The sequence below is a fragment of the Armigeres subalbatus genome, chromosome 3, assembly GCF_024139115.2.
Source record: "Armigeres subalbatus isolate Guangzhou_Male chromosome 3, GZ_Asu_2, whole genome shotgun sequence".
Taxonomy (NCBI): Eukaryota; Metazoa; Arthropoda; class Insecta; order Diptera; family Culicidae; genus Armigeres; species Armigeres subalbatus.
The window spans coordinates 367,795,432-367,819,806 of NC_085141.1; the positions used below are offsets into that span (position 1 = coordinate 367,795,432).

Genomic DNA, 24,375 nt, shown 5'->3' on the forward strand with positions numbered 1-24,375 from the left:
CATACCTTATTTCACGCACTTAATAACGAAACACATTTCTACTACACGGCCAAATGGCATTCGGTCAAATGGCGTTCGTTCAATTGATCCTAATTCGAAAATGCGTTGAAATTTCCATTGTAAATTTGTTAGAATCACGACAAGAAATTTGGTTCGAATTTCTTTTCATAACAAGCGAGTAACGGCGCTTTAACTTAGGCATAAGGGCCAGGATATATGGGGGAAATACGTGAGCCTCATCCCTAAAAGATTGACCAGCAAGCAATGTCACTCCCAACGTCATTTTTTCCATACACCACCTGAATGTGGAACGGTTTGTACGGCTATCCCCGTTTCTTCCTTACGTGAATTCCAAATTAATTCTGATTACCGATGAGTCATATCTATGATATGCTGCAAATATTAATGCTGACAAGAAAATGCTCGGAAATGCAACAGACATCTCCAAAATGCTTTTCAATACTGGCTGTGCATATGCTAAGACAAGACAAGGCAAGAGTTTAATAGAAATATTGTATCAATTAGTGGCAGCAATGCACTGTTTAATTATTAGTCTACGTATTAAAACTTTTTATTTTGTTTTATAACCTCCACTAGGCTTTACCAAATTGATGCGTGATTCCGTGTTCTTGACGCATGTATCTATCAATAAACAACTATTATAAATTTTATTGCACAATAGAATAATTGATAATGCTACTAAAAATAACATAAACGCCGCCATGCAGTGGCGTAGCCACGGGGGTGGTTTTGGGTATAAACCCCCCCCAGAGACAAAATCTTTGAAAAAAAAAATTTTTTTCGAAAAAAAAAATTCAGAAATCCCAAAACCCACCCCCTCCCCCCCTGACCAATTTTCTGGCTACGCCTCTGCAGCCATGTCTGATTAATAAACAGTGAATACTCAACTCACCATTAATATTTGTCCCAACTCTACCAACAGGGTCGTCCCTGCCAACTAATCGTCCACCTGGATCGGGGCTTCACCCTGCTGGATTCGGCCCTCGGAAGCACCGGCTCGAAACCGTTGTGGTCGTTCCCGTTCGATCGCTTGAAAGGGTCAGCCGACGATGGCACCAAGCTGCTCTATCTGGACTTCACCGGAAGCGAAGACGGCGCCGAAATAGTAAGTTTTACTACCAATTTGTTGGAGATTTCGATTCAAAAACTACATTTCTATCGTCAGGAACTGGACATGGAATGCTGCCCAAAGCCCGTAGTATTTGTCCTCCACAACTGCCTATCGGCGAAGGTCCATTCGTTGGCGTAAGAGCGCCATCAATTATTTGAACGAATCTAAGAAAAAGTATTGTAACTTTGGATAAAGAAAAATCACTTTTAATGTAATCAATGGATTGACAAAAATTGTACATATTTAAGAAGGCTCATCTGCAGCTGTCGGAAAGAAATATCACACTGTTTGTAACTACAGACACCACCAGTTGTTTAAGTTTTGTTTTTCGTTATTCTACACAGGTATCTGTCGGTTGAGTTATCTAGTTGAGGTAAGGTCTTGTAAAGCATGCGACTAAAGTGATCGCATTTCTGTTGTTTTGTAATGGATTCAGTTGTGTGAATTAGATAATGTAAGACGAAAAAGCCGGTAGGCCGGACTAATCTTTCAGTGACTGATTGTGATGATAGTTGAACACTGTTTTCAATTAGAGAAGCTCGACTTCGACAGTAAAAAAAATCCGTAAAGGAAGAAATAATGCCCGTACACTTTTTACTCTCAGTATCGTGCAAAGTGGAAAACATAAAGCAACTAACTAGGGAAATATGTTAAGTTGGAAATTTTATTGAAAATTTAGAGATATTTAATTAGCGAAGCTAACGGATAATGGGGGAAGTTTTACGGAAGTTAAGCTCTGTTGGTCGGTGGGTGCAAGATGTCATGAAAACTCGAAGCAATGAAGTGAAACAAAAAGTGATTATAGTCGAGAGAAAGCAGAGAGGACAATTTCCACATTAAGGAAAAAAAGATTTTTTGATAAACTGCACAAGTTTCAGAACTCTTCCGGTGGGAAAAGAAAAAAGATGGTATTCAGCAGAATTTCCTAGATTGAAACGTTTTCAGAGTAGAATTCACAGCGCATACCGCCTCGGAATCGACCAACTTGTAAAAATCTGCTTTCAAGAGCTACGTTACTACCTGATGCTCTTTCTTCCGAGGAAAAGTTCACTGCAAAGAAGCGGGAAAAATCAAATTCCTCCTCCCATCAATCCTGGGTGATGCAAGGGGCGAACGGACGCCCAGCTATCGTTATCGTTATTTTAATTAATTTAATTAACTTCCAACTGGAATGAGGGCAAGCATCGAGGCGCCGCTGCTTTGAAAGAAAACGAGCGACTAACTTTTCCTTCGGGGAACTGCATAATTTCCCTTTCTAAGAGAGGGGAGGGAGTGCAACCGGAAAACATGGGAATGCTCGCTCGATCAAAATAGCTTGAAAATAAACACCGAGCGAAATTTCCATGAAATGTTTAAATCCAATTCAATGTGGGATGTATAGAAATAGAAGCCCCAAGAATTAAAGTTTTCTTATTATTACAAAAGTTGAAGAAAACTTTTGGAACATTAATTCAAAATTGAGTATTCGTTACATTGCTATTGAAATGTGCTGCGCAACTTTAAAACATTGGTGAGCTCGTTCCATTTAGTTCCAGAAACGTGTTTTTCAATGTCCCTGTTGTTCAAATGAAAGGTTCGGCCATTATGAACTATTGTTTCCATTTGTGTATGTTTATTATACGTATTCAATAAGGTTCAAACGTTTTTTTTTTCTCCAAATTTGCATCACGATTAATTATTTCGTAAATGTTACCAAACTTTGCCAGTTTTTAGTCTTGTTCATCTTCAATGAATTGCCTAAACAATTCCTTACAATTGAGATGCTTTCGATTTGTGCATCATCTTCTTTACTCAAGCTTCCTAGAATTCCTCATTTATAAAACGACATACTTTTGGCTACCGTCAGGAATTCTCATCACCCATTAGCGTGGTATTGAACGAAGGAGCGAATGAGCGATAGCATAATCATAATAGTCCGAGCAAAAGTGCTGCATCGTTCTTCTTCGCTGGTGTTCCACTTTCGGGATGGGCTGAACTTGAGCTCGGAGTTTGCTCAGTATCAAAGTTTGTCCGAGTTGCAGAAAGGGGCAAAAACATGAATGGTAGAACGAAGGGTAGGAACTCTGTCTGAAGTTAGTTTTGATCTCCTGTCTGTTTCTTGGAATGCAACTGGGTAACAGTGTGGCGTTCACTACGTTTTGTGCCGTCTGGTCTTTCTAAGTTACGCCATTCAAGAAAGATGATACCTTTCCATTGTAAGAAAAGAAAAAGTGGTAACAAGCCCGAGTAGAATTTGTTGACTGAACATCACAATTATGCGGAAATGTTATTTTTTAGTATTTCACAATTTCCGAAATTAATTTGAATCTTTGGTTATCAACATCTGCTATGAACATATTTGAAAATCGCTCCATTTTTATGAACTCGCTCCGGAATAAAGTTCAAAATCATAAAAAAAGATTTTCCATGTAAATAAAAGTCGATTCTATTTCCTAAGCGCATGTAAGAATGCAACGATTTGAAATGATAATAACACTGGTTCTTTCCTACGAATGCTTTCAATTCGGGCTCTGATCAACTTGATGTAATCGACTTTCGAACTTCCGATATCCATTTTGACATCCGATATCCCGACCACCCAGAAGCAAAACCAAGAAAGAATATTCGGAATCCATTGTTATGCCACTGGCAACCAAAAACCGGAAATGACGGACAGATAGAAATCATATCAAGTTTATAGGAAATTTTTGTGTAAGATATCCACCCAAATCCGTAAAATCGAAACCAGATTGAAAAGTTTCCCAATAATAAAATAAAACTCTGTAAATACACAAACACATTCATCCACGTTGTCATAAAAACAGTAGAACAGAGAAAAAACAAAAGGGAGAGATAATGCACACAACAAACCAGATCAACTCTCGAGTTCCATTTCCACATCTCAACAAACGTAGAAAATCAACTCTTTTTACGACAGCCAGCTAAACCAACGAAAGAAATAAATGACTGATTCGATAAAAATCTTCCTCCCTTCTACCAACCGGAAATAAGCGAAAGGAAAACTAGGGAAAATCGAAATAAGATTTCTCTCGACCACTATCGTCTTCGACGAGAAAAATGTTCTTATAGTCGTCGTCGCCGTCATCATCGAGTCGGATGCCAAGGTGCGGAGGAAGAATAGTTTTTACTAACTCAAACTGTAGACAGACTCTATCCAGGAGAAAAGCTTTTTTCCTTTCATTCCTTTTTAAACGTCTCTATCAATTCCGAAGTCAACTCATTGTTAAATAGGTAGCGGTTGGATATAACCAGAAGGTCTGAGATCGATCGGGAAACGTACGACCCACCCACGTGCGTGTACATATTCTGCAGCACAGGTGGTTGGAATCATCGCTACGGAACACTCACATACATATTTTCAAGGTTTTTGTGGAAGAAAAATGCAAGTAGAAGAAAACAATGAAAAAAAAGATGGATGAAAATCAAGTAGTTACAACTCACTAACAAATTGGAAGACAGCAGCAACCCAAAGCGTACAATTTTCACAAGTAAATGCGAAGCAGATCCAAAATTTCAAAGCACTATTGAATGAACGAGAGGTGGTAAACTTGTGTAAACATGTGTGGCAACTTTCTATTTAATCTGTACTAATACGTGAAGCAAAAACATCAACCAGAGATCAAAGCGTAATACAAAAGGGAAATTTACTGAAACGCAAACGATGAAATTAAAGTTTTCTTAGTCCTTGTGGTGTATCACATCCGCATTGATTGAATCTTCTGATGTTATCATCCAAGGTAAGTGAAACGTGAGAGAACTGGCGATTTTACAAAGATAATCCGATGATCCGTACTGCCCCTAACCGCAAGTCAGACTTATCTGTATATGGACGCCATATCCAGATAAGTCTGACTTGCGGTTAGCGGCAGCATAGTACCTAATCATTGGTAAATTACCAAGGACTGCTTAAACTCCGACACAAACATCATAGGTACTCAAGCTTCTCAATCAAATTCACATTGTTCATCAGCTGGAATTCTTATTTCAAAGGCGATGATACAGTTCAGCAAACATCCTCAGTATGTAAAAACTGACAATTCAATGCAATGTCCGCAATGCGTCCGAATGCATGCCAATCGATGAGGGGTTGAAAAGGATTCAAGTAATGCAGAAATTGAGTTTGGATTAGGGCAGTATTGTGTAGGAACCGTCATGGTAAACGATTTGCAAAACTATACAGTGTCAGACAAAACTATAGGACCAGAGCACTATTGGGGATTTTCGAAAGTAGATACACAAGATAAGAAAATTCCAAAATTTCAGGTCCCTACGAGTTATAGTTTTTAAGATATTAGTTATTAAAGTTGAGAAAAGGTAAAAAACGCGGTTTTTCTTTTTAAAATCTTGCTTCACTTCATACCAATTTTTGAAATGTTTTTTCTGATAGGATACCAAGCTTTATATATAGCATTGTAAAGATAATTAAAAGAGCTTTCATATCGCATTAATAAAAATCGTGATAGCATGAAGGAAAAATATTTTAAAAACCAAAATACGTAGAAAACACCGACATTTTGAGATATTTTTAACTCATAAAGTCAGCCACTTTTTTCTTTGCATTTCCCCGTGGAGATATTTTGTTGGGGATCATATTTGGGATGTGTGTGTACTTTCAGATTCCAGATATAAACAGGCGCGGAACAGACAAAACTCGATCTTCCGGAGGAAAAAGCGCCAGCAAGAAGATCGAGACCGTGAAGAGACGGAGCAACTGCACCGCGCTTATAACGCTCGAAAGTTCAATGAGGAGTTGAACCGTTCAAGTAAACCTCGCGTGCCACATCCTGATATGTATAAGGACATACACGGGAACCTTCTTACGAACGAGCGTAAGGTGATCCAAAGGTGGCGGCAGCACTACGAGGAACACTTGAATGGCAATGTGGCAGACGAAGGCGGTATGGTGATGGACCTGGGAGAATGCGCGCAGGACATAATTCTACCGGCTCCGGATCTCCAAGAAATCCAGGAGGCTGAAGAACAACAAAGCCCCTGGGGTTGACCAACTACCAGGAGAGCTATTTAAACACGGTGGTGAGGCACTGGCTAGAGCCCTGCACTGCGTCATTACCAAGATTCGGGAGGAGGGAGTTTTGCCGCAGGAGTGGATGGAAGGTGTCGTGTGTCCCATCTACAAAAAGGGCGATAAGCTGGATTGTAGCAACTACCGCGCAATCACATTGCTGAACGCCACCAACAAGGTACTCTCCCAAATTTTATAGCGTCGACTAGCACCAATTGCAAGGGAGTTCGTGGGGTAGTACCAGGTGGGTTTCATGGGCGAACGCTCTACCACCACGGTCAGGTGTTTGCCGTACGTCAGGTAATGCAGAAATTCCGCGAATACAACGTGCCCACACGTCATCTATTCATCGACTTCAAAGCCGCATATGATACAATCGATCGGGACCAGCTATGGCAGCTAATGCACGAACACGGATTTCCGGATAAACTGACACGGTTGATCAAAGCGACGATGGATCGGGTGATGTGCGTAGTTCGAGTTTCAGGGGCATTATCGAGTCCCTTCGAAACCCGCAGAAGGTTACGGCAAGGTGATGGTCTTTCGTGTCTGCTATTCAACATCGCTTTGGAAGGGGTAATACGAAGAGCAGGGATTAACACGAGTGGCACAATTTTCAATAAGTCTGTCCAGCTATTTGGCTTCGCCGACGACATAGATATTATGGCACGTAACTTTGAGAAGATGGAGGAAGCCTACATCAGACTGAAGAGGGAAGCCAAGCGGATCGGACTAGTCATCAACACGTCGAATACGAAGTACATGATAGGAAGAGGTTCAAGAGAAGACAATGTGAGCCATCCACCGCGAGTTTGCATCGGTGGTGACGAAATCGAGGTGGTAGAAGAATTTGTGTACTTGGACTCACTGGTGACTGCCGAAAATGATACCAGCAGAGATATTCGGAGACGCATAGTGGCTGGAAATCGTACATACTTTGGACTCCGCAAGACGTTCCGATCGAATAAAGTTCGCCGCCGTACCAAACTGACAATCTACAAAACGCTCATTAGATCGGTAGTCCTCTACGGACACGAGATCTGGACGATGCTCGTGGAGGACCAACGCGCACTCGGAGTTTTCGAAAGGAAAGTGCTGCGTACCATCTATGGTGGGGTGCAGATGGCGGACTGTACGTGGAGGACGCGAATGAACCACGAGTTGCATCAGCTGTTAGAAGAACCATCCATCGTTCACACCGCGAAAATCGGACGACTGCGGTGGGCCGGGCACGTATCCAGAATGTCGGACAGTAGCCCGGTGAAAATGGTTCTCGACGACGATCCGACGGGCACAAGAAGGCGAGGTGCGCAGCGGGCAAGGTGGATCGATCAGGTGGAAAATGACTTGCGGACCCTCCGTAGAATGCGTGGTTGGCGACGTGTAGGCATGGACCGAGCCGAATGGAGAAAACTCTTATATACCGCACAGGCCACTTCGGCCTTAGTCTGAATAAATGAAATGAACTTTTAGATTCCCACGGAAAATCGTTTGCGCAAGATTTTCGATTTGCGCCATTTTTATAAAACGCGATTTGAAAAAAAAACGCTTGTGCTCCAAAATTTGTCTTTTTTTCCTTAGTGTGCATCACAGCAACACAAATTTCAATATTCTACTATAATAAACGTTCTTCCCTATTTGTTCTTGATATTTTGTGAATAAAAATTCAATGTCGTTTGGAACTTTATTTATATTTTTGATTAAAGAGTCAAAATATTAGGCCCTTTTCAAAAGTTAGTCGCGAAATGACTGGAATTGTTACTTAACAACATTTCCCTGTTATGACAACATTAAAAATATCTTATAAGCTCGAAAAAAGGAAGAAAATATTTTTGTCCGCCAATTTGTATGGGGGGGGGGGGTATAGATAGGGTGGTCCCGAAAAAAATAGCTTTTCGCTTCGTTTCGATAGATAGACCCGTAGTGTCTTTGACAAAGTTTTTCTGTACACTATTTCTGACAACTTTCCCAGAGACGCCATTTTGTTTCAACAAATTTTGGAAAAAAATAAAATTTATATCTCATTTTTAGGTGAATTAATCAAAAATAAATTTTTCACAAATGATACCCCTTGATGTATGCAACATACTTGCTGAACTTTTTTTTCATTTATTTAGTCTACATCTAAACAGATAACACTGAATCAACAATTTGACGCCACAATACACGGTTCGAGGCCGCATCTCTCCATCCACGCTCGCCAAGTCGTTTTGCACCTGGTCCGTCCATCTCGCTCGCTGCGCTCCACGCCGTCTTGTACCTGCCGGATCGGAAGCGAACACCATCTTTGCAGGGTTGCTTTCCGACATTCTTGCAACATGTCCTGCCCATCGTACCCCTCCGGATTTAGCTACCTTCTGGATACTGGGTTCGCCGTAGAGTTGGGCGAGCTCATGATTCATTCTTCGCCGCCACACACCGTCTTCTTGCACACCGTCTTCTTGCACACCGCCAAAGATGGTACTAAGCACCCGTCTCTCGAATACTCTGAGTGCTAGCAAGTCCACCTCGAGCATTGTCCATGTTTCATGTCCGTAGTGGACAACCGGTCTTATTAGCGTCTTGTACATGACACATTTGGTGCGGTAAATTGACTAGATCTGTTGAAAATCGTACCCCGGCTGTTACACCCGGCTCTCCGCATGACACCTTCTAGCGCAATGTTGAACAACAGGCACGAAAGTCCATCACCTGGTCTTAGTCCCCGGCGCGATTCGAACGAACTGGAGTGTTCGCCCGAAATCTTCACACAGTTTTGCACACCATCCACCGTTGCTTTGATCAGTCTGGTAAGCTTCCCAGGGAAGCTGTTCTCGTCCATAATTTTCCATAGCTCTACGCGGTCTATACTGTCGTATGCCGCCTTGAAATCAACGAACAGATGATGCATTGGGACCTGGTATTTACGGTATTTTTGAAGGATTTTCCGTACAGTAAAGATCTGGTCCGTTGTCGAGCGGCCGTCAACGAAGCCGGCTTGATAACTTCCCACGAACTCATTCACTAATGGTGACAGACGACGGAAGATGATCTGGGATATCACTTTGTTAGCGGCATTAAGGATAGTGATCGCTTGAAAGTTCTCACACTCCAGCTTGTCGCCTTTCTTGTAGATGGGGCAAAAAAACCCCTTCCTTCCACTCCTCCGGTAGCTGTTCAGCTTCCCAAGTTCTGACTATCAATTTGTGCAGGCAAGTGGCTAGCTTTTCCGGGCCCATCTTGATGAGCTCAGCTCCGATCCCATCCTTACCAGCTGCTTTATTGGTCTTTAGCTGTTGGATGGCATCCTTAACTTCCCTCAAGGTGGGGGCTGGTTGGCTTCCATCGTCCGCTGAACTGACGTAGTCATCTCCTCCGCTGCCTTGACTTTCACTGCCTGTACTCTCAGCGCCATTCAAATGTTCCTCGTAGTGCTGCTTCCACCTTTCGATCACCACACGTTCGTCCGTCAAGATGCTCCCATCCTTATCCCGGCACATTTCGGCTCGCGACACGAAGCCTTTGCGGGATGCATTGAGCTTCTGGTAGAACTTGCGTGTTTCTTGAGAACGGTACAGCTGTTCCATCTCCTCGCACTCCGCTTCTTCCAGGCGGCATTTCTTCTCCTGAAAAAGGCGGGTCTGCTGTCTCCGCTTCCGTTCTGTCGGGTACCTTGCTGCAGCGCGACCGCCCGCGCTGCGTCCTTCTCCTCCAGAATCTGTCTGCACTCTTCGTCGAACCAATCGTTCCGTCGACTTCGTCCCATATACCCGACGTTGTTCTCCGCTGCGTCGTTAATGGCTGCTTTGACTGTATTCCAGCAGTCCTCAAGAGCGCAGTTTAACCATCACTAGATAGTGCTCATAGTCGATGTTAGCGCCACGATATGTCCTGACGTCGATAATGTCGGAGAAGTGCCGTCCATCAATCGGAACGTGGTCGATTTGTGATTCTGTCTGCAGTGGTGATCTCCAGGTGTACCGATACGGGAGGCTGTGTTGGAAGTAGGTGCTGCGAATGGTCATATTCTTGGAGGCGGCGAAATCAATTAGTCATAGGCCGTTTTCGTTCGTCAGCGTTACTTCTGATTTTGACGTCGTGGCTTGGGCAGCTATCGTACTAACGTTCCAGCTGCGCGTAGAATGCGTCCTTATCATCATCAGTGCTTCCGGAGTGTGGGCTATGGACGTTGATTATGCTGAAGTTGAAGAACCGGCCTTTGATCCTCAACCTGCACATTCTCTCGTTGATCGGCCACCACCCGATCACGCGCCTTTGCATGTCGCCCATCACTATGAAAGCTGTTCCCAGCTCGTGTGTGTTCCCGCAGCTCTGGTATGATTACCTCTAAACGTTCGCACCATTGATCCCTTCCAACAAACCTCCTGCAGCGCTACGATGCCGAATCCACGGTCCTTGAGCACATCGGCGAGTATGCGTGTGCTTCCGATGAAATTGAGATATTTGGAGTTCCACGAACCGAGTTTCCAATCGCTAGTCCCCTTTCGTCGCAGTAGTCTTCGCAGATTGTTCCGGTCCGTACTCTCTTGTTGATTATTTGTTGCGTGAGTTTTTTTGGCTGGCTTGCAGGGCCGTACACCAAACCCCCTAAATTTCCGGAGGACCATTCCTCCTTATTTTCGGTGAACCATGGTGCACAGTTTCACTTAGAGTCCCTCGCTGGCACTCGGACGATGATCAGCCGCCCCTAACATGGAGAACAGACGCTGTTGTGAGCCGATCCTAACATGGGGAACAGACGCTCAATAAGACTTGCACCTCCGGAGAGGAGCAAACCCCCCCTTCCCTGTCAGCATACGAGCATAGTTCCCACCGGGGTTGGTTACCCGATCTTCCCTAAGGTTGCTCGTATCCCGACCAGCACCGCGGGGAGATAGGGATAGGAGTTGCTGGGTGAGAGGCTAAAAACCGCGAGATTGAGTCTGTTTTATTCCTTCAGCTACGCGAAGTACCAATGGTACGCTTTACCCAGCATTTGCCGTGCCAAACGAATTGTTCACCATATCGTATTTTATGCGCGGTCGTCCTGATCCGCTTCCAAGCCATTTCATGAAATTTTATAATCGTGATCGCCTCGATCCACTACCTCATACAATATCATTAGTACTTACCTACATTCCGTCGCGGTCGTCTCGATCTGCTGCCGTTTTTAGACCAACCCAAACTTCCTGATTTTTGCCTTTCTCGTACAACTAAGTTGTACCGAAGGCTATCATTTCACTCCGAAAACGAACTTTTTATAGAAGCCTCTGAGACCCATAGTATTATATACCAATCGACTCAGCTCGACGAGCTGAGCACATGTCCGTCTGTCCGTGTGTATGTATGTGTGTATGTGTGTGCACAAAAGCTATAAAAAACATTAGACAACTTTTCGTATAGTAATCCTTAAACGATTTTCTCGCAACACGTTTCATTCGACAGGGGACAAAGCCTTGTTGATCACTATTGAATTTTATAACGATCGGTCATTGCGTTTAAAAGTTATGAAGAAAATGATACATTGGACCATATAAACCCCATATAAGGTTGGTGTCTTAACTAAATGCGAGAAAGGCACCACCAACGCTAGGTGGATTAATCTGGTTTTTTTTTGTTTAGTTCAAAAATTTACTTTCACGTTCCTACTAGGTATTATTTCCATTCCTATTCAAATTCACAATCATTGTCACTATATGTTCAAGCACCACACCGCACTTACAACCACTTGCTTCATTACGTTTCCACAACCAGCAATGCATAAAGTTTTAACAAAAAAGTAGGTACCTCGAACAAAATACTAAGCAGCTGGTTTACCCACAGTAGAAAAAAATGAATATAGAAAAACATTCAATTACCTCCTCGCAGGATCGCCATTTGTGTAAATCGGCTCGTAAACTGCCAGCCGTTTATGAAGCCCTACAACTCGCAGATGGCCTGGGGAGGGATCGTCAAGCCTTTGGACATAGTCCCTGCTGCCCTCGTATCGTACATATCGACATAAGGAGAGTGATTCCTGAACAAAATATGATCAGAACCCATCGAAATAGAGAGATATCGGGATAGAGAGGTTATCATGATGTAGGAAGCCCAAATGTATGTATATTGAATGGATTGAGGGAAACCATCGACATAGGGAGAGATATCGAGATATAAAACATCGAGATGTAGAGAGTTGACTGTAATAAAAAAATGACAGTTGTCCGGTGCTTTCAAATCGTATGGGGTGCCCTTGAAACCGCGAGTGCTTTTTGTTTTTGAGTCCGGAAGGCTTGTCCTTAATTTTTTTTATTGATCCAGAGCGGTATAGAACTAGCAATAAAATATGAATTAGTGTTGCGTTTGTTCCCACCTGCTGAGTCACTCCAATTCAGAAGCTCATCAAGTAACAAAACTCTCATGGTCAATGGTCATAGATGTAAATAGAGCACCGTTTGTGGACATGGTGGCTAGCCTTTATGTATAGGTACTTAGTATACGAGAAAGACAAAAAGTGAATAAAAACAAAACAAATTCGACAAAATAACGGTACCAAACAGCGTTTCCAAAAAAACATGGAGCTTGATTGACATATCGGCAACCTGCGTTCCAAGATGATGTTTTCCCCAAAAATCACAACACATAAAAAGTCGAAATCAATGAGCAGCTGGTACTAATCAAGATTTTCAAGTGTCTTTTTAATTCTAGATTCTAGTTCAATACCATAATCAGGGATAATTTTGATTTCGTAAAGAAAGGTTCAAATGTTTGCTAATATGGAGCATAAGAAAATTACAGACCACCTTAGGTAACCAATGAACGGCCCCAAACACGAATGGTAAATAAATCTTATTTATTGTTGGTGTGTACATTCTTTCTTCATCAGGGTACTTGAGATACCTTGCGTCTCCATATTGATCCAATCCTTCTTCCAACCCAGCCTTGGGGCAATAAACAGTAAATTATAATATCTTTGTGCAAAAAAAGAAAGAAAAATAAATGTTTAAGGTTTAATCCGGCTTCCGGCCATTGTGCGATCTGATGAATCCGATGAATCTAAAGCAGTGGCTGGATTTCTAAATTCCGCTGCCAGCATTCAGACACTTGCTTCTATGTGCGTATAGCAGCTAAAAGTTAAAACAGCTAAAAATCCGAAATAAATTTTATCAAAGTATGATCTTTTCTAGAAAATATTTGGTATCAATTTATGAAGCAAAGTGTTCAGCTTTTAGATGAAAATGTTGAATTTCGTGAAATTTCACTGTAAATGTTTTCCCCCCATACTGATCTAAAAAAGCGGTAACACGCTTCAAGTATGTAGTTCAATGATTTAAATTTACACAAAGTTGTCCACTGTGTACGTAAAACAACGCATAATTTGGTTCGTCAGTGCTATTTTGTCGCACCATAAAGTGTCACAGAAATGTAAGCCTGAGTATCTGATCCTCCCTCAGAATAAATATCCATATAGGAAGTTTCGATAATTACGATATCCTGCATAACGCAACATAAGGTAACCTTAACGTAAACACTTCCTCTAAAAGCGGAGCTGGGAAAGCCCGATATGGTTAGCTATATGATTCGAATTTGCTAAATGCAGCATTTGCGAGAAAACCCTATGTGCGAGATACTCTATAAGGCATAAAGTAGCTAATGGTTTCTAAAACCGTTATTGAAACTGAAATGTTACTCGGGTTGCACTTCTTTTAGTCACTATATTGGTGAAGGTTGGAATCTAATCTATCTAATCTAATCTCATACATGCGTAGCCAATACTTGAAAGCATCCTGGAAAATTACGGTTTCTGAATTCTGTCATTTTTCTTTTCATATGGCCAGGCCAACTACGCAGTATGTACCGCAGAGATGACTTCTAGATATTGAGCGACTTCAGGAATACCTAAAGTTACTCAGTAGCTTGGAATCGAGGGGAAAGGAAGAAAGCGTGGACCTCCCGTACCAAACGCTTCCAATAATATAGATACCTAATATATGATAAAAATCGTGTACGTGTTTTTTGTATGATGTATATGAGCGTGTATGTGTGTATATGAGTGTGTATGTGTGTTTATATGTCTACACTGATAGACAAAAGTATTCGTCATGTTTTAATAGAGCTACTATGAAAACATGACGAACACTCATGTCCATCAGTATATGTATGTATTTGTGTATATGTATGTGTGTATAATGTGAATGTGTGTGTGCGTTTGTGTGAGTGCGTGCGTGTTAAATTTACGGATCATCAAAACCTTACCTCTCCTCAATAAATCTGACACTGAATATGTTTGAGCATTTACATAGCCTTGATCGCAATATTAGCAAGGACATTGCCCTTGATAACAATCGATCAGCCCTTGCAAGCACAAACATGCGCTCGTCTTCCGGATCTGCAGCACTTTTTTACACACTACATATTTGTTTCGACCGCGGTCACTGCACTGGTTCTATTGTTCTACTTTTAGGCGAATCACCGCACAAAAGTAGAGCGCAAAAACCAACCGCACTGGAAGACCAAGACGGTCGAAACGAGACTCCCTATATTGGTGAAGGTTGAAATGGATGAAAAAAGCGAGAAAACAAGCAATTCGACTTGTTACAACTTTGGAAGTGACCGAAAAATGGTCACTCATCATACCTTATTGAGTGAGTAATGTGCATCCTCTGTAGTGTTAGGAAAAACTCAAATTCTCAAAAATCTTCCACTATTCAAATAAAGCGCAAGTCAAACCTCACCGGATTCATGGTCCGAAGAATCTTTTTTTGAGTTCTTCTTTGCTAAATGCATTGAATTTACTTTCTTCATCTAAACATTGAATGATGTACACAAAAACTACGATTCTATCGCTTGGCGACTGCGATTCTGTCGACGTTGGTGTGGAAGCGTGATTGGAACATTGCCTGTAGCGACCCACAGTGCTGCAAACGTATGGAGCTACAAGACAAAAATCATAACTTACATTCTACCCGTTTTAACTCAATGGTGTCTTTGGGAAAATGGTTGTAAACTAGTTTTTCTACTATTCGCATTATTGACCTATGTAAAACTGATAATTACATAAGTGACGTAAACGCCAAATTTCATAACATATAATATGCTTCCGTATAATCGAGATCCATTCGGAAAAATTGTCACTAATGATTAAAACTACTATTTGTGTAATTGACCTATGTTGAACAGATAATTGCATAAACGCCGTAAACGCCAGATTTCACGATATGCCTCAAAGAAGCAGGATCTTTTCAGGAAAAATATGAGGTATGATTGACCAATTTGCAATTGACCATCTCATAAGTGGCGTAAATGCCAGCTCTCATGTTTATACTATTGAATCAGGATATCTTTAGAAATGATTTGAGCTATTGTTTTTAAACGACGGTGTAAAAAAAAACTGGAATTTGTTAATTTAAATTGTCCAATACCCCTATTTAAAAGATTTCACACCGATGTTTGTAATAAATAAATTTAATGAATATCAAATTCAAAATTCTATTTTATTTCTTTTTATTCTTACTCCGATTATTTTGTCAACTACTTATCATCACTGAACAGAGAAACGGAATCGTCATCGTCTACTTCATCAACAAAGTATGTAGAAATATCATCATTATCTGTATGGTGGTTATTCGAAGCTGGTTTCCGTTTTCCAGATACTGATGGATCAGAAGAGAGTAGCATATAATTCATCAGGTCTGTGTTGGTATTGACCCTCGAAGATTTTCTTGTATGCTTCAAACGATTTCCTCTGATAATCTTGTTGGCTTCCAATGCTTCCTCGGATAATTGGCCAACGGGAAATTCAAAGGCTTCCATAATGTCTGAACTGTGCAGCAATAACTTATGCACAGTTCCTTTTTCAGTGCGTAAAGGATAGGAAGCAGATTTGCATGTACCTCATTTAAAGTACTTCGGAGCAGATTGTACTTTCTCTCGGATAAATCCAAGTCAATGTACAACGCCAGTGCTTGTGCCGCTGTCATAACCTTTTCCTGATTTGCGCTTGAGCTACTTGATATATTGGCCGCAAATGCTAGCTCCTCAGGTTCATTATTATAAATGAGGTCTTCAACACGTCGTTTCTTGGTTTTATGTGAACAGTCCTGAAACGGTTTTTGAGGTCTTCCCTTCGCGATGTTGAATGAAGACTCGCCAATTCATTCAATATTTTTCTTCGGATTGATTTGAGGAAGATTTACCAACGAAGACAACCAGTGAGAGTTTTGCTTCTCGAATTTCTCGGATGATCGAAAGCTCTTTGACCATTTTTGATCAATTCTAAAACAAAATAATTTGCAAAACTGCTTGAGCTCATTCTCAAGTTCCTTGGAGAAATCATGTAGGTTATATAAACCAGACTTCCAAAACTTCCAAAACCAAACTTCAACACATGAGCTTTTCGTTGGGACGGGTCAACGGAAAGCCACTGTTTGTATATATGCATGTTATAGAGCGCAACAGTATCACCTAGAAAATCGTTAACATCAATAATTAGAGCAAATAAGAGCAGCTGAAATCACTTCCATTCTCTTAAGAATACTATAAGTGAAATCTGGTGCGATTTTCAGAAATGTTTTTTGATGTACTTTTTTAAGAGCTGTTTGAAGTTGTAGATTATTTCTTCCTATATAACTTCATGCGCATGACTTGGAAGCTTTACTTATTACAATGATCGAAATATATTCAACCTAAACACATTGAATTGGATTTCACTTACTTGATTTTACGCTTTCCATATCGATTGTCACAGTGAAAGGTACCGTTCGGAAACTTAGGCAATGAAAAAGATGCTTTTCACTAACAGGTAATAAATCACCCACTTTCAGCGATGAAAATGTTTACAAACACGAGTTGTTTTGATCGTCCCAGTGACCTCACGAAGATACTAATGCGCATACAGCATATTTGAAACATATGTTAATATCATGGCCTACTTGATTCGACTAAATACGAGAGTCGATTTTTCCATTTTTGTCCAAGGGATAAAGCACTGTGCGACCCAACGATAGAATAGCGGCGACTAGTTGTTCGACTGAGATTTGAATATGCCTCTACCAACACTGTTTGATCTTGAATCAGAATTGCGGTTCCTGTATACGATGCTATTGAATTTCTTGTGGAAGTGCACGAAGCCGTTTAAAAACTGTATCATTATTTCATTGTACTGTACCATTATTTCTAATATTAATTCCCTTTGCTGCACTTCCGGATGATACATTTAATCTGTATCGTTCGGGATTATTCCACCCGTCAACACTAATACAGAATTATGCTGATATGTAAAAACCGTGCAACTAATTGTGAAAAACGACCAATCCTGTACACTCATAGCATAATGCAGTCAGCACAACTTCAAGCCACAGCTGGTACCACCATGTCAGCTCAGTAAATGCACTCAGTTGTAACTTTGCATCTTCTGCTTCCTTCCTTCCTTCATTTGTGTTTTACCCTTCGCCCAGCCGACCGACGAACCACTTCCACATCAAAACAGCCCGGGATCCGTGAAAGTGGCAAAGTCAGTCGCATATGCATTAAAAAAGCTTTTCTCCCATCCCATTGCTCTGTGCACTGCACTAATCCGGATGTTTTCATTTGTGCATAATAACGCCCTCTTCAGTGGAAAAAGGGTAATGTCATTCCGGGATACGGATTCGAGAGAGAAAAAAGTTCACCCTGAAACAAGAAAACCCCAAATGCAAATTATTTCAGAGTCGCTGGCCACTGCTGCCCGGTCCCGGTTCCATTTCGTTCGCTGCGCTTATTTCGAAGTAAAATGATATACGGAGTTTCTTCCGGACTGCACGTTGCAACTGACTGGCCGCCGAAAAACTCAACCGGACAGCTAAATACAAACACGTCCAACCGAATGAAAGCCTCCCTTAGAGTCCGGTAGTTGTCCAGTTGGTTAGTTTAAGATGAGTGCAGTGGATATCGCTAGATTATGCTGTGTTGTCTCCCTTCCGGACACGGACTGGTGGGCTTTATACGTTGCCGTCGTTGTCGGTTGTTTGCTTTGCTTGCAAATGCCTTCGGGGGAGCAAACTACCAAGTGGCTGCTGGTAGGAACTGGCGTGAGCAGAAGATGTGAACGCCGACAGAGCCGGGGGTTTATTTGGACGAGCGGAAAACAGTGCAAAAAACTGTTTTCCAGACCAAAGCACCGCGGGTTACAAACTAACCATGGGTACGTGATTGACATCGGGATTTGAGCTTTTACGGATAGAAAAGGTCACGAGAAGTAACGATCATGATAATAATATGAGGAAGATAAGGATTAGTCACCGATTGCGATAAAGGTGTTTAATGATTTGCTTGTGATTAAATAAAGAATAAAAAACACTTATATGTAAAAGACACATTGTGACAGGTCCACCGGAGCACTAATTTTTCAAGCTAATTTTTTTACATTATCTATGTGTTTCCCATATTTTCCAATACCTAAAACATCAAATAAAATATTTGGTATGATAATAGTTTAGCGAAAAATAAGTTTTTGATTAACAATTGGTATTATTGATAGTAATGAAGAGTGACATATTTTCCCAAATTGACTGTTGTTTGGGTTCTGATACATCAATTTGCACTCTGTTCTTACCTTTTCATAGATGAAAAAGTATAGAATTAGTACCCTATGTAAAATTTAATATAAAATTGTAAGAAATATGAATATTGATAAAGTGAAATCTGTCACAAAGAACCGTTGTAACATCATGAAAAATTGACTGTTTTAAATTTTCTGAGAAGTACATATAAGCCTTGAATTTAAAATTTCGTATGCTGTTTCTACTCGGAAAAAGTTTTGTTTTGGTGGTAATAGAAATAAAATCGGTGGTAAATAGCCTGAGTTTCACCTACCTAGATAAAGTTTGCGTTGTAACGTCACGGAAAAATATTCCTCATAAAGCCTACGGAGCATGTAAGATATCCGCACAAATTGGCTTAATGTGTGTTCAGCTACAGGTTGAACATATCAATATAAAAAAACAGAAAGCCATTATTAATTGATGTGACATAGGGTGAAGTAGTGTTTCGGCGATATTACCCATTTCTGTCAGTATATGCAGGGCAAGTGAAAATTATACAAGTGTTGAATTATACTTGAAGTAAAGTATAGCGGGAACTAACAGGATTTTATTTTAGTTGGGGCGTAGAACCACTGCGTCCATTGAGTTGAACTTTTGTGGTATTATTTATTATTATTTATTCAGACTAAGGCCGAAGTGGCCTGTGCGGTATATAAGAGTCTTCTCCATTCGGCTTGGTCCATGGCTACACGTCGCCAACCACGCAGTCTACGGAGGGTCCGCAAGTCATCTTCCACCTGATCGATCCACCTTGGCCGCTGCGCACCTCGCCTTCTTGTGCCCGTCGGATCGTTGTCGAGAACCATTTTCACCGGGTTACTGTCCAATATTCTGGCTACGTGCCCGGCCCACCGCAGTCGTCCGATTTTCGCGGTGTGAACGATGAATGGTTCTCCCAGCAGCTCATGCAACTCGTAGTTCATTCGCCTCCTCCACGTACCGTCCGCCATCTGCACCTCTCTATAGATGGTACGCAGCACTTTCTTGTCGAAAACTCCAAGTGCGCGTTGGTCCTCCACGAGCATCGTCCAGGTCTCGTGTCCGTAGAGAACTACCGAGAACTCTATTCGATCGGAGCGTTTTGCGGAGTCCAAAGTACGTACGATTTCGCGGTGGGTGGCTCACATTGTCTTCTCCTGAACCTCTTCCTATAATGTACTTCGTCTTCGATGACTAGTCCGATCCAGTTGGCTTCCCTCTTCAGTCTGATGTAGGCTTTTTCCATCTTCTCAGAGTTACGTAACATAATATCTATGTCGTCGGCGAAGCCAAATAGCTGGACGGACTTATTGAAAATCGTACCACTCGTGTTAATCCCTGTTCTTTGTATTACCCCTTCTATAGCGATGTTGAATAGCAGAAACGAAAACCATCACCTTGCCGTAACCATCTGCGGATTTCGAAGGGACTCGAGAATGCCCCTGAAACTCGAACTACGCACATCACCCAATCCATCGTCGCTTTGATCAACCGTATCAGTTTATTCGAAAATCCGTGTTCGTCGATTAGCTGCCATAGCTGGTCCCGATCGATTGTATCATATGCGGCTTTAAAGTCGTGGCATTTCTACAGTACAGCAGGCTCCGTCTCTTCACGGTCTCGATCTTCCTGCTGGCGCTTTTTCCTCCGGAAAATCGAGTTTTGTCTGTTCCGCGCCTGTTTATATCGTGCCTCGTTCGCCCTCGTGCGGTGTTGCAGCAATCTCGCCCATGCTGCATTCTTCTCTTCTACTAACTGCTCACATTCGCCGTCATACCAGTCGTTTCTCTGATCCGGGGGCACCGTGCCAAGTGCAGCGGTAGCGGTGCTACCAATGGCGGATCGAATATCTCTCCAGCCATCTTCAAGAGACGCTGCGCCTAGCCACTTCCAGCTGCTGCGCGTATTCTTGGGCTAGTCTAGCGTCTTGTAGCCGCCCAATGTTAAGCCGCGGCGCCCGACTTCGACGCGTGTTGTACACCGTCGAGAGTTTTGAGCGCAGGCATACTGCAACGAGGTAGTGGTCGGATTCAATATTCGCACTGCGGTAAGTGCGGACGTTCGTGATGTCGGAGAAGAATTTACCGTCGATTAGAACGTGGTCGATTTGGCTTTCCGTTTCTTGGTTAGGTGATCTCCATGTGGCCTTGTGGATATTTTTGCGGGGAAAGAAGGTGCTTCGGACTACCATTCCGCGGGAGGCTGCGAAGTTTATGCATCGTTGGCCGTTGTCATTCGATACGGTGTGCAGACTATCCGGTCCGATGACCGGTGTATACATTTCCTCCCTTCCTACCTGTGCGTTCATGTCACCGATGACGATGTATGTCTGCTCCAGCTGTGCGTAGAACGCTTCTTTCTCGTCGTCGGGTCTCCCTTCGTGTGGGCAGTGCACGTTGATGATGCTATAGTTGAAGAAACGGCATTTAATCCTCAGCTTGCACTTCCTTGCGTTGATTGGCTGCCACTCAATCACACGTTGGTGCATCTTACCCAGCACTATGAAGCCGGTTCCCAGGTCGTTGGTGGTGTCACAGCTTTGGTAGACGGTAGCCACTCGATGCCCGCTTTTCCACACTTTCTGGCCTGTCCAGCAAATCTCCTGCAGCGCCACGACGTCGAAGTTGCGGGGATGTAATTCATCGTAGATCATCCTGTCGCAACCTGCGAAACCTATCGACTTGCAGTTCCATGTTCCAAGCTTCCAATCGTGATCCTTTATTCGTCGCCTAGGTCTTTGCCGATTATATCGAGTCGCATTATCTCTTATATTGTTCGTAATTATTGTTCGACTTATTGGGCCTGCGCAAACCTCCTGTCTCGTCGGAGGGCCGTCGTGTCAGGGCTATTGAGCGTCCCACCTAACACCAGGACTTGTGCGCTTTGAGCGACACACGGTCACTTTGGTGGGGCCTACTTGCGGATACATGCAGCTTTTTATAGGAATTTACCAGGGCCCACTGTCAAACCCCAACACATCCTAGGCAAGCCCCACAACTCGCAGATGGCCTGGGAAGGGATCGTCAAGCCCTGCATAGTTCCTGCTGCTCGGACGCTATTAACTCGGAGGTAAAGACCGCCGAGATAGCGATCCAACAGAAAGAGTTCCGCAAGGTTCAATACTGGGCCCGGTACTATGGCACCTTATGTATGACGGGGTTTTGAAGCTAAAGTTTCCTCCTGGTGTTAAGATCGTCGGTTTCGCAGATGACGTAAGCTTGGAGGTCTACGGGGAACCAATTCATTTCATTTCATTTCATTTTTATTGCTTTCCATTAACTTAAGACAATGTCTTTTATGTTTAAGATTTATGATGATAACATGAAGTGCGTCGTTTAGAAGATTTGAAAATAAGTTACTTCTTTGATTGACTTCTACATTGATCTTAACAGGATCAATTCACTAGCTGATAAACTGCTTTCTTGAATGCTGATATCGAAACGAGATTTTGATTGTAAACTGTTCCAATTATAAATACTTCTGACAAAAAAGAACGCGAGTAGTATGCCGTCCTAGATCTTGGCATTAAAAACTTTATACCTCTTTGACTTCTCAAACGAACTAGTTTTGAATGTAGGTATTGAGGACCTTTTTCCGTTACAAGAGAATGAAATAAAAGCAAGGATCTTACTTGAGAGAAATCGTTCCATGAGCAGCCAATCAACGAACTTTGCAGATGCGAAACCCGAGCATATCGATTTAAGCCATATACGTACCTTATGCAACAGTTTAAAGCTACTTTAAGTTTATTTAAAACAGTTATGGATGCTTGGGAGGTAATGAAATCACAGAATAGGAAATGAGGGTAAATCAAGCTCTTGAATAATTTTAATCTCGTGTCTTTTCGTAAGAAATAAGCATTATAACGCAAAGTGCGCAGCACCGAATAAATTTTTCCGCATTGTTTCAAAATGAAAGTGATCCATTTAAAGTTATGTTCAACAGTCACACCGAGACTAACGACTCTATCAGAGTAAAAAATAGGAGCATTATTTAGATATATTTCTGGTTTACCATAGTTCCAATTTTGGCGTGTGATAAAACAAGCTTGTGATTTACCAGCATTAAGCGTCAATGAATTTTCAGAAGCCCACAAAGCAACTTTTGAAAGATTTTCATTGATCAATCTAGCAGCGGTCTCACTAGTCAAACCAGATACATCCACATACATTTGCACATCATCCGCAAATAAATGAATCTGACACCCGTTTATTCTCAGCGGCAGATCATTAATGTACATGGAAAAGAGCAAAGGACCCATTACCGACCCTTGGGGAACCCCTGAAACTATCGCCAAGTAATCGGAAAAAGAGTCGTTGACAAAAACAGTTTGAGTTCTATTAGTCAAATAAGAACGAATGAGAGAAACAGCATCAAAAGAAAACCAAAGTTTTTCTGGAGTTTAGAACATAATGTATCATGCGAGATCGTGTCGAATGCCTTGGAAAAATCGAGTAATAAAAGAACAACAGAACCAGCTTTATCCAAAACCACCCCTATGTCGTCAAACACTTTTATCATCGCCGTTTTAATGCTATGCCCTTTGCGATATCCTGATTGGTATTGAGTTAAAAGATGGTTTTCAGAAAGATGATTTGTAATTTGAATTTTTAGCAACCGCTCAAAAGCTTTAGATGTTGCACTTAAAATGCTTATAGGTCTAAGATTCTCTAATGAGTTACTGTTGGATTTTTTCTTAATTGGTATTAGTTTTGAACATTTCCATGCATTAGGATATATCCCACTTCTAATAATACTGTTGTAGAGATGCTTCAACGGCTTAAGTAGCAGTGGAATGATCATTTTAATAAATTTAATGGGTATATCATCAAGTCCCACAGCATTCGACTTAACATCATGAATTGCGTTCACAATTTGATACTCTTCGACATCATTGAATCGAAAATAAGACGTACATGTATCACCGAATTCCCGAGGTAGAACTGACCGCAGCACACGCGATCAGCACGGTGGAGGATTGGATGAGCGCTAGAGGCCTGCAGCTCGCTCAACATAAGACGGAGGTGGTTATCGTCAACAACCGCAAGTCGGTTCAATATGCAGTGATTTACGTGGGTGAAGTCGCGATCGCATCAAAGCGGAGTTAGAAGCTCCTTGGGGTCGTTATAGACGACAAGCTGACCTTCGCCAGCCATGTCGACTATGCATGCAAGAGGGTTTCGACTGCTGTTGCGGCATTATCGAGGATGATGTCCAACAGTTCCAATGTGTGTGCCAGGCTACTGGCAGGCGTTGCCGTATCTATTTTTAGGTACGGCGTCCCGTCCTGGGCGAGAGCTCTCGGGGTAACCAGTTACCTGCGGAAGCTGGAGAACACGTATCGCTTAATGTGTCTCAGAGTGATATCTGCCTACCGCACGATAACATATCGAGCTGGGTGGAGAGATCCCATGGGGAAGTTCACTTCCATCTGACACAATTCCTGTCAGGTCATGGCTGCTTCCGACAGTACCTCCACAGGTTTGGGCACGAAGAGAGCCCCATCTGCCCTGACTGCCCATGTGTTGACGAAACTGCAGAGCACATACTGTTCGTATGTCCTCGTTTCGACGTCGAAAGAACAGCTATGCAAGTCGTTTGCGGGCGGGACACAACCCCGGATACCCTCATCCAGAGGATGTGCCAAGCGGTGGAGAAGTGGTACGCAGCAGTCGATAAGCTTGACTAACTTGTGATTGGTT

General features: G+C 42.2%; 1 protein-coding gene and 1 long non-coding RNA gene across 2 annotated transcripts in view; one reads left to right on the forward strand and one right to left on the reverse strand.

Annotated features, from left to right (window-relative positions):
• LOC134226360 (beta-1-syntrophin) overlaps positions 1–1,457 on the forward strand; it is a 728,606-nt gene extending 727,149 nt beyond the window's left edge. The window contains exons 11-12 of the mRNA XM_062707096.1: positions 944–1,126; positions 1,187–1,457. Coding sequence (XP_062563080.1) covers positions 944–1,126; positions 1,187–1,270 — 267 coding nt within the window. The 3' untranslated portion in view covers positions 1,271–1,457. The remainder of the gene's footprint in view (positions 1–943; positions 1,127–1,186) is intronic.
• LOC134226362 (uncharacterized) overlaps positions 1–24,375 on the reverse strand; it is a 50,155-nt gene that overhangs the window by 21,001 nt on the left and 4,779 nt on the right. The gene's annotated exons all lie outside the window — the stretch shown is intronic.